The 11523-nt window shown below is 43.5% G+C and overlaps 1 protein-coding gene across 2 annotated transcripts; it reads right to left on the reverse strand.

Moving 5' to 3' along the window:
* Positions 1–375: 375 nt before the first annotated feature.
* On the reverse strand, positions 376–3736 carry LOC123134699 (uncharacterized). 2 transcript variants are annotated; one of them, XM_044553896.1, is made up of 7 exons: positions 3466–3736; positions 3146–3360; positions 2288–2369; positions 1569–1727; positions 1374–1473; positions 1136–1190; positions 376–902 (listed from the first exon to the last, which is right to left on the reverse strand). In XM_044553896.1, exons 3-7 carry the CDS (start codon positions 2306–2308, stop codon positions 776–778), a joined length of 462 nt encoding a protein of 153 aa, XP_044409831.1. In that variant the 5' UTR covers positions 2309–2369; positions 3146–3360; positions 3466–3736; the 3' UTR covers positions 376–775. The 2 variants fall into 2 exon arrangements, with proteins under 2 accessions (XP_044409831.1, XP_044409830.1); XM_044553895.1 differs by having other exon boundaries at positions 2288–2428.
* Positions 3737–11523: the final 7787 nt, after the last annotated feature.

The raw sequence follows: 11523 nt of genomic DNA on the forward strand, positions 1-11523 counted from the left end.
CAGCACGCCAGCATCGGCTTCAGCATCCTGCTCTATGCATTAGATGCAACCACCAACCAAAAACGAAACGAGAATCCTCGTACAAGGAGAAGATGAGACTGGACAGAATTGCAGCGAGAGAACAGAACAAGCGACCATGGTCCCCGCCACATAATTGATTCTTCCTCCTCTGTTCAGAGGAAGTTTGTTCTCAAAATTGCTCAGATGTTCTCAGTGCTTTTATACCAATATATGAAATCCAAAAACTTTCAGTTGCAAACATTAATATCCACGAGATACAAAGATTGGAATATACAGAAAACCAAGCCTTTTTCCTGTGCTCATCTCAACATTACTCAATGTTCTTTGTGCTTTTGCAATATGAAAAGGCAGAACTAGACCGAAAATTAGCAAAATTTCCATTAACATATATTATCCTTGTGGCACATCAATATCCATGAAAATACAGCTAACATATATTGGAATTTACAAAAAACCAAGCAAGTTCCAAAACAACAGACCTACAAGGCTGAACAACACTTTTTGCGTGCCATCGGTGCCAGCAAAAACTTACAAAAACCAAACTCTTCAAACCAGTGAAAGCCAATCGACCAAAATTGTTTCCAATGCCGAAATCTTCCGACCAGCAACATGAATAGACACTGGCACCATGTGTCCAGTATATCTCTAACCATAATAAGATTTTGCCATGGTGCCCCTGACCATCATGTGCATGTCACTCTTAGGACAAGAATACATACCACTTTGAAAAAGTACTTCTCCCATAATCAAATCCTTAATCAGTCGTTTCCACCATTTGAAAAGTATCACAGGGCACTTGTAGATGGCAATTACTGTGAACATTAGTGCATTCAGTATGAGTCCACAAGCAACAGAACAATGCCCCAGGAATATGAAGGAATCTGCAAACAGATAATTGTAGTCAGCATTTACCATTTACAGTTCTCCAAGGAAGAAAAGAAATGTGCTGCCTAAATACAGAACATTGCATCTAGGGCTCGATTCTCTCAGCTCTGAGGTCGGGAATAAAGGGTCATACATGTTAAAAGGACCAAAGAGGAAAGGTAATATAGAAAAGTTCTGTGATCTTGAGGCACAAAGGTAAAGCGCTACTAGACATAAACAAAGAGCAAACCTTATCTCATATGGATTTCCATCAGGAGGTCTCTGAAAACGAAGATCATCCATAACTGAAAAATAGGAGTGGAAATAATGTTTTTCAAATCACTGACCACTGTACAAATTCGAATAATAGTACTCCATGTTCCATCATACAGTTTTGAGATGGTAAGAAAAATGTAAAATATGTTGTAACAAAGCAGAAATGTCATAAACACAAACAGATAGCATGCTTGATGAAGAGAAAAATGTACCACAAAGAATTGAACAAATGGCTTTTCTTTGCCTTCTCCAACTGCATCGAATGCGGTCATTATTTGTGCTGGAAAGCCATATAATAATCCAGCAACAGCACTTCCCGAGATCCAAAAAATAACCATAAGATCAAGGTCACAGTGGAATCAATAAGAAGTAGAAGCTTTACTACAGGTCCAACCATTCTGGTTCACCTCCGTGAAAATGAGAACGCATAATATGAGTACTTCAACGTGTATTAATGTGATCGTTGAAGTGAAACTGCAGAAGATACACACTTTAACTGATGATGCAGTAGTATGTCCAAATAAGTGCGCATATTGCAATTGCCATAATAAGGCATAGCAGAACACCTGTTAGACGAAATTATATGAAGTCAGGGAATAAGATGTATAGTTTTAAATATGTAGGAGAATCAAACAAAAGTGAACTACCAACACAAATAGAAGTATGTAAGCACACAACAACATTGCAGTTTCCGATTTTACATACATCGATCCCCATCAAACTCTGTCATTCATTTGCAAAGCCATGGCTGAATTTGCATTCACACATCAGCAGGCAACATAACTCAACTGAAATCTTTCGAAAGACAAAATAAATCCACAAGGTGATATATGTATTGACTAAACTTCATTGTTTGATTTCTTAAAAATCTCATAGAAAAAAAGCTCCATGAAGTCAATAAATATTTTTCAGTCTTGGTTGTACACATCAATGTGCTTGAGAGATGGCTAGTGTTTTGTCTCTCCAAAATGAGGCGACAGTGAGTGTTTGTGCCTGCTCTTGCCATATCTTATCCCAAACTCTTTCTCCAGATAATAGAGATTGTATAAATCATAAACTTTGTCAAAACTTGTCCCAATGTCCGACACAATCACATTTTCTATAGGTTCTCCACAAAACCACTCACCGGTTTCTTGAACGCAGACATGCACGAAGAGCACGGTGTCCGGCAAGGTGGAGCTGCTCCAATCCTCAGCCTTCAATACGTCCTGCTCATCAGTACCAACACACCAACGCAGCAATCAGCCTGCGCTCCCAAATTCACTGCCTGTAAAGCACATTCTCGTAAACCTTTTTCATATTTTGTATCCCCCCTCCCCTCAGTTGTCATTATTTTTCATTCCCTATCACCCGTCCACCTGCCAATCTCCAACCCCCTCCCAGAAAACCCCCAATCAATGTAATGCATATTTCAGCAGTGCAAATGTATGATTTCACTGGAATAACTGAAGCGCTAAAATACAGTGGGGATTTCCAACGTTTACGCCATAAAAGTTAATTTTTAAATAGCCTTCGTGAGTCAGCTTCTGCAGGTACCTAATTTTTTTCTGCTAAACACGGGCCATCAATGTGTAATATGTGCACTAGTACCCTACGATTAGAACCAGAAATGCGTATTGAAAGAATAGAAGCCTACTGTAGACAATACATCTGCATTGACGATGAAGAGCCGCCAAAATGAACTATCACGAGGTGTTCCAGGGCTACCTTCATCCCAATTAAGTTGTCAAATTGATTGGATCTAGCCTATGGAGATAATTAAATCTGAGCCTCTAGTGTGGTGTTACAGTGATTTATACTGCAATGTTTTCATAACAATGACTGAAGACTGAATGTTTCATCATCAGCAACTACCATTGTCCTTCACAGACTACAAGTTGGCCCGCACGAACATTGCCAACTAATCCATTTCCTTGCAGACATTCTAGCCTCTATTGGTAATAACAAAACAGAAGTGCACAATAGCTATGTCTCCCGTACGCACATGGGGTTTATCTTGCCGGTCGAAAGCTCGGATGCTTGTGGCAATATTTCCCGTCTGATCTCCCTGGCCGCCTGGCCCTTTCTCCCTTGCAGACTTGCACGCCATTTACGGCCGGCACCGCAACCTCGGCCGCAGCCGGATCCGACCCTTTCGGCCCGTACTCCACCAGATCCATTGGGGTTGAGCTATCGTCAACTTCCTCAATGAAGGGGAATCTGGATCCCGGCATATGCGCACAGAAGAGTGGGGAGAAATCAACCAATCGAGAAAAATATTAACCTGAAACTCCACCCACAACCCACATAAATCAAGATGTTTACCTGCTTATCGGCTGCATTAGAAACTCCATGGCCATTGTGCGCACAGTAAACCCAATCTCCATACCAACCCGCGGTGGCAAGCAAGCTTCTTGGTCCACGGACCAAGTTCCCGGCAAACGATCTGATCCACGGATCAGGAAGAACTCAGCAACCGCCGTCGCTGTCGCCGTCACGCACAACGGACGGAGGCCACTTTTCTGGCCCACAGATCAGGTCCTGCCGCGTACGTATCTGACACGCAAACGCATTTCCAACTCTCCTGTATTCCCACGACAATCATCTCAACTCAGATCCCCACGTGGTTCTCAACGTCCCAGATAACGAGCTTATATGTGCTCTGCTCGCGCACAGAAACTCCACGTCCTAAACTGTCAATCTTTAATCTATTGTAATAAAATAAATATTAAGCTGAAATAAATGAATACACTTAATTAGGAAAAGGAAAGAGTGGAACAATTTTCTACAAAATAGTGAATAAGAAATTTTTAATAAACTAAAATAATAAAATAATAAGAAAAATAGCAATTAATTCAGAAGAAAACAATTAATCAGGCGATAAAAACTGAAAAGGAAAGTCGTTAGAAAAGAGCTGACCATGGCACCTACGGTCAACATATGACAATAACATGATTAAGAAAATGACAATAACATGCAAACAGCTAGCAACGATTCACATGGGCTCCCCCTGTAGTATTCAAAAGAGGAATGCAAACAGCTAAAAACGATTCACATCCTTCGATCATCCTCTTTCTTTTTTTGGTTGGGCTCCCCCTGTCTTTCTACCTCCTAACTGCTACTGAACAAGTACTCTTTTTTTATCAGGCTAGTACTCTTGGGAACTCTGTTTGTGAATTACTTCCAGCTAGCCATGTATGCACTTGGTAGTGGATATGTTGTGAGTTAACTTTTTTGAGGGATATGTTGTGAGTTATTCGCAGAAAAAAATGTTGTGAGCTAACTTTTTTGATGGATATCTAGTGAGTTAATTAGTAGTAGAAGTGTAGAACAATCAGTTCTTGAGATTATGAACTGGTATGTGCCTTGAGAGCTGTATAACTGTTGGGAGTAACTATCTATGCCATTGTTTTGCTTGTGAGTTTGTACGTACATTTTCCAGTAAAATAAAGGTCATGCACTGGAATCAAACTGTGTGTGACAGATAAACCTAGCTTCCACCACAAACGAAGTGGAGAAGAGCGTGAGGTCCGGCCATCTACAATTAGTTAGCTTTACACCTCTACACATCCAACTTGTAGCACACTGATTGATCTCGCTACGACACGCGTTCGACTTGTAGCAGTGGCGGTCATCCCTGTTGTGTCCATGTGGTCAGCTTTGCTACATTGTCCGTATGATTTGTTGTCTTGGCATCATTTATGTAACTGGTTTCACAGCACGACGGTCCAACTTTCCAATAGAAAAATAATAGCGACGACTGGTGTTACATTAGTGTGCTTTCGGATGTAGCAAGCAATTGACCTTCCAACGTTGTGTTCTGTTTTGAGCAACATCAGCGGGCCTAAAACTGTTGTGTGTGCCGTTTGCAGCAACAATGCTCGATCAAAAGTTGCATGTAGATTAACCAGGTATTTTTTTTCTTCAAACAAGTAAAACTTAATAGCGACAAAAACACCGAGAAATAAAAACATTCCCTGCACATTGAAAAGGTTAACATGCTACCCAAAAATCAAAGCTGACGGCAGGTCGTTTGCTTCTTTTTTTCGTTTTTGAGTAGTTCGCGAGCGAGACCTAATTGATCCCATGGAAAGAAGGCAGCAACATCTCTCATGTTGCACACATCTCGGGGTTTGTTTTGTTAGTGCGCATTAAGAGTCAGCCATCACTCACCAGCTATATATACCATTCCAACCAGGCATCTTATATCTTTTGTTAGTTAGATTCAGCCATACCAAGCACATCCCGAGCCTACAATCCAGCCATACTTCCCACATTTCCGTTTAGAGCCAACATTTAATTCTTTCGTCAGGCTCTATTCCAACAATTTCATTTAATTAGAGCCAACCTTAATTCCTTCACTCCCGCACCATACCCTTCCTTGGTCTTGATGATTACTTGACAACTATCCAGCCCATATAAACTGGTGGATTTTTGTGGATCAAAGCGAGGTGGGATAAATATTCAAGTGAACCCTCTCTATCTAAAAAAATGTTCGCGCTTTTTAAATTTTTTAAAAATGGTTCTGTTTTCATATTTGGATATAAATTAAAAAATATTCTGGATTTTCAAAAAATGTTCGTGCTTTTCAAAGTTTGTTCAGAATGGTTTTGTTCTATTTTTCACAACTTTTAAAAAATGTTCAAAATTGCAGAAAATGTTCCCATTTTCAGAGATTGTTCACAAATCTTGAAAATGTTCGTGTTTTCATTTTCAGGAGTTTCAAATAATGTTCCCGTTTCCAAAATTGTTTGGAAATGTGATTAAAAACATGTTTTCAAAATTTGTTTGGGTTTTTCAATAATTGTTTAGAATGTTTTTGTTCAAAATTTTCACAAGTTTTCAGAATTATTATTGGAATTTGAAAAAAAATTGTTCCCATAATCACAATTGGTCATTTTTAAAAATGTTCATGTTGCAATTTCTTTTCCGGAGTTTTAAAATTTTTTTGTTCCCAATTTTCGTCGCAAGTTACAAAAAATGTTTGCGATTCCACATTTTGTTTTGGAATTAAAAAATTGTACCTGTTTGAAAAAAGTGTTCAAGATTTTAAGAAAATGTTCTTGTTTTTCAAATAATGTTTGATTTTAAAACAAAATATGTTTACAAATTTGTAAAGTGTTTGCGCTTCATTCTGTTATTTTTTTTCAAAAATAGTTGATACTAAAATTTAAAAAATATTCGTTTCTGTGCTGGTGATTGGTTCTTAAAACTTTTCACTGCTTTTTTATGACCAAAGCTCGGTAGGTCAACTGGTTGGAGTGTTATGTATGTATAATATAATATGACATCCTGGGTTCGATCCCCACAAACGCATCTTTTTGGAGCAGTAAACCTCTTTATATAAAGAGAGGAGATGTATCAATCTAATCAAGTAAGAATTAAAAAGGAAATCCCTTCCCTCTTGTCCGGCCGTGGGCAAAAAGGCCCTCGGTCGGCCCTCTCGCGCCATCCTTCTAGCAGCGCCATAACAATTTGGTATCAGCTAGCTTCGGTTTGATCATGTCTTCACCGCCGCCAAGCCCGTCTCTTCCGCTGCCGGTCACCTCGTCGCCTCCAGCGACCACCACGACCCTCACCCCACTCCTGTCCGCGCCGGGATCCTCCGTCGCGCCCGGCCCCACCGTCCTCACCCCAAAAGAGGTGTCCGGGGTGCTGCGGGACCTAACCCAGGCGGTTGAGGAGATCCATCTATTCTTGGTCGGGTCCTACTGTCCGCGCCGGAATCCTCCGTCGCGCCCGGCCCCACCGTCCTCACCCCAAAAGAGGTGTCCGGGGTGCTGCGGGACCTAACCCAGGCGGTTGAGGAGATCCATCTATTCTTGGTCGGGTCCTACGGGGCGCACCCGGCTGCGCCGTCCATCGCCGCCACCGCGCCGTTGTGGCTGCCGTGGCAGCCGCCGCACCAGGCAGCCTTCGCCACGCTCGCCGGGCCGCTGCAGCTGTCATCCATCGCCACCGCCGCCCAGCCCTGGCTGCAGTGGCAGCCGCCACTCCTGGGGGCCTCCGCCGCAGCAGTCGCTGCAGCTGCAGCAGCCACCGCCGGTCAGCTCCGCCGCCCAGTATGGAATGCCCTACGACGGGACTTCGACGACATCGTTCCCATCAGCGGCGCCGCCATCCCAAGGCGTCCACATCCAGCAAATCAAGTCCCCGCCGTTGCCGTCTCCGCTTCCGTCTTGGATCGCTACCCGCCACGTGTCGGCGGCGGTGAGGTTGCAGGCTGCTGCGCGTGGCCTCTTAGCGTGTCGGTATGTGCGGGAGATGCGTGATCTGCAGCTGCCGCTCCTCCGAGTTGCCCTTCGCTGCGCAAAGGACCTCGATCTCGTCCGCTGCGTCGGGGATATTGGGCATGCGGTTTCCCCCACGGGCGACGGGCATGTTGTTTTTCCCGCGGGCAGTGACCTCAAAGTTTGCGACATCGGCGGTTGGGGGGGTGCACCCCTCCTCGTCATTCTCCATCGCAAGCCCTCCACTCTTCCCTGTGCGGTGCAGACTAACAGTCGTCCAGCGGGGAGAAGGCAGGGTGTCACCGACAGGAGCGCACCACGTAGCACCACTGCTTTTCTTTGCTGGCCGCCGCGAGGGCGCCTCCGCAGGTCGCTCTTGCAACCACTTTCAGGTGGCCATACACATGCACTCCTTTGGTCTAGCTGGTGTCCATGGGATCCAGGTGGCTGTACACGTGCACATCCAAAATAAAAGCGTCCCAGTCTATTTCAGGTTGAGGGTAATAACACAAGCCGAGATGTAAAAAGCTTGTTTTTAGGTGTTAAGTTTGTGTTGCGTCGAGTCATGGTTATAAGTTGGTTAGGCTGCAGCTCGAGGACAAGCTGCATGTCTAGGTGGGGTGTAGTGTTAGAGTATGTAATGGTCCTAATGGGCCTGGTCTGGCGGTATAGCCCGTTAGTCTTAGGTTAATTAGAGACAAGGATCGCTTGCTTAGGGGTCAAGTAAAGCCTTGCTTGGGAGTCAAGTAAATCTCTCTATATAAAGAGAAGAGATGTATCAATCTAATCAAGCAAGAATTAAGAAGAAAATCCCTTCCCTCTTGCCCGGCCGTGGGCAAAAAGGCTCCCGGCCGGCCCTCTCGCGCTCTCTTTGTAGCAGCACCATAACAACGCGACTTCATTCGTGTGCAAGAATTCAAGCCATCCGGTGGAAGCATGAAAGTGTGAAACGCTCGGCGAACGGCGTCACATGATATGCACATGCATTTGCAATTACAATTGCAATTGCAATTGCAATTGCAAAGAAGTTGGGCTGGGCACTGCCAAAGATCGGTCGATGGTACGTTTATACGTGTCGTGTTTTCCTTTGCCCACGCCTACGTCTCGCCAGCCGTTCATCACTTCATTTGCTTCCTTATATAGCCGGCCAAACCTCCCATCCCTCGCTGCCTTGACCCGTGACCGTGAGAGCTAGCTAGCTCCATCAGGAAAGCACCGCCTGCGCGAGAAGAGGAAGAAGAAGAGGGAACAAGCATCGATGGCTGGTGGCGATCAGCCTGCGCTGAGGCAAGTGCTCATGGACATGGATTTTTAGAACATCTGCACCCGGGCCCTGCTATTATGGCTGTTCAATATTACTTTAAGATCTGTGCAACACAGCTAACTTTCTATATGAAAGTTTTTTTTGTTTCTCTCGCATAGAACATGTCTTTAACATCAAACCTTTGCAGCGTGGCAAAGCTTTCTATCTAGAATCTAGGATAAATCTTTTAGAATTTTTTGTCAAACATAAATATACAAAATATGATTTTTAATCTAGAAAATCATAATTTATATGTTTATATTTGACAAAAAATCTGAAAGATTCATCCTAGATTCTAGATAGAAAACTTGGCCACGCTGCAAAGGTTTGAACTTCAAAACATGTTTTATGTGAGAGAAACAAAAAAAATGTGTTTGCACGAATCACGATGTGCAGAATGGATAGCTGAATAAAGAGGGCCTGGGTGCAAGTGTTCTATTATATGTTTTCAAAGTGCTCATGGTGGCCAAGGCCTGCTTCGTCTTGGGCTTGGTGGCGGCCATGATCGGGCTCGTTGCCGCCACTAGCAACCCGGGAGACTTCAGGTAACTCCACAACTCCGGCATCTATCTCCCTTCGCTGGCACCTACTATCCGTATCGTACATAGGGCGCGGACATTTGGTCTATGGGGACATGTGTCCCCGTTATCTAATGCGTCAGTTCCTGCCTCGCGATTGACAGGTAATGTAGTGCTGCCTCATATACGTTTCGATGGGAAACTGGTAAAGTGCAGTATACAGGACAGGAATAGTGCTGTACTAGTATTGGAACAGGTTCGGACAGGATCTTTTTGAACAGACGATGCTTCTTGTATCGATGATGAATAAATGCAGTACAGCTGCAACACGGGACCTGCTGTTTGCCAAAAAGAGTTTTCTGTCAGAGTGCTTTCGTGAAAATTGCTTTCTTACTGCGCGATTAATATGTAACAGCTTGTGGAAGTAATTAAGTAAAATCGCCAACTCTTGCAACGTTTGTTTGGAAAATGGAAATGAGTATATATTTGTGCATAAAAAATCTTAAACATGACACTGATAATAATAATGGATTGAGGGGAAATACACTTGTGTTCCTTTTGTGCAACGTACAGCATTATAGATTATTAAAATAAGTTTAATGACTGGCTTGAAGTGGTACAGAAGAATGTACTATCTAATCTAGTTTGTTATTGCAATTTATCTAGTTACAGCATAAAAAATAGCTAACGTTCCTTAAAAATGATAGTTTTGTCAATAATTTGTACATGTTTTTATTAGTTAAATGTCTGAACGTTGCTTATCCTCTAGCAGTGAATGAATTGAAGGGAGCGCATATGATATTATTAGAATAAGTACAACGGAGAGACCAAAAATAACACCCACAGTCGTCGGTTTCGTTACGCGCGGACTAACGAGGAGGAATTAGTAGAACGGGCCGAATGATTCCCTTATCGGCAAAACATTTTCGGCCCAAGTTATCGTATTTGATACGTTGGCGCGAAGGCCACCCTCACATACTGTTAGATAGCCACCCTCCACATTCGGAAATCTTCACTCCCTGGGGCAGGGATTCCATATTAACCCTAGCGATGGCAGATAGTGGTCTTATATCGCAACTTTAGACGCAAGTCGAAGTTCTAAGACCCCCTATGTTATGTTTCGTGCGTTCTCCGGGAGTCTGCGGAGGTGCCGGATGGCCAGCGAAGGCATCGCGTCTATATGATATTGCAACTCCGCGGAGTTACACCTTGACCAAACAATCCCTCGACGGTACCAAAACGACACATAGGGCGCACAAATCGCACATGGGGCCGGATCATATCGCGGGGGCGTTGAGGGGGCGGTAGGTTAGGGCACTTTCGTCGGATGTGCGGAACTGGATGTTGTTTAGACGCGTGCTAAAGTGTTATATACTTATTCATGTCGCGCAGTTAAATAATTTCGGAACAGCGTTGCGGCGGGCATGCGCCGAACCAGAATGTCAAGTAGGCGTGTGTGTCGTGTTTGGAAAAGAAACGGACAAAATCGCAATCCGTTTGTGTCCATCCGTTGAGGGAACAGTAAGAGAAATGTTTTCTGTAGTGTGTAGTGATAAAATAACCAGTTGGCTAACAGTGGCTAGGTGGTGGGGTGGTGGGGCAGTAAATTGTGGTCAGTGGTTGTTGGCTGGTGGTGGTGCTTACACAGCACTCCCTCCGGTCCTTTTTACTCTGCATATTAGATTTGTCTGAAGTCAATCTCATCCAACTTTGACCAAGTTTATATAAAAAATTGCTGATATTTACATAACAACACCAACATCATTAGATTCATCTCGGAATATATTTTCATATTATATTTATTAGATATTATAGATGCTAATAATTTCTAATATAAATTTGGTCAAACTTAGCTAAGTTTGACTTTCGGCAAATCCAATGTGCAGAGTAAAAAGGACCGGAGGGAGTAGTGTCGGTGCAGTGTTTGGGTAAAAGCTCTGCGTCCATCCATTTGGTAATACATATGAACTGAAAAAAAAATATCATTCTGATAATACACATGAATGCAGTCTAGGGAGAAAGTTAGGATACTCACAAGTCTGTGGATCTGGCGGTGGGCAGAACAGCCAATCTGAACAATCTTCATCAGATGGGCATATGACTCGTAATCAGGAGGATTGATCTGAGGGGGAGGGGGCCTGCGATGCATCAACATGGGTCATTTAGCAAGGGGGGAGCAAATTTAGATCTGAGAATTCCTTCAATTCTTTGGCATTTGTTTCCTCCCAGACCATTCCATATATACTGCAGTTCATCCAGTCTCGCCGACGAACTCGCCTCGCCGCCGTTCTCCCATTGCGCCCTTTCAACACGACACACCACCGTTTTCCAG

The sequence above is a fragment of the Triticum aestivum genome, chromosome 6B (assembly GCF_018294505.1).
Source record: "Triticum aestivum cultivar Chinese Spring chromosome 6B, IWGSC CS RefSeq v2.1, whole genome shotgun sequence".
Lineage (NCBI taxonomy): Eukaryota > Viridiplantae > Streptophyta > Magnoliopsida > Poales > Poaceae > Triticum > Triticum aestivum.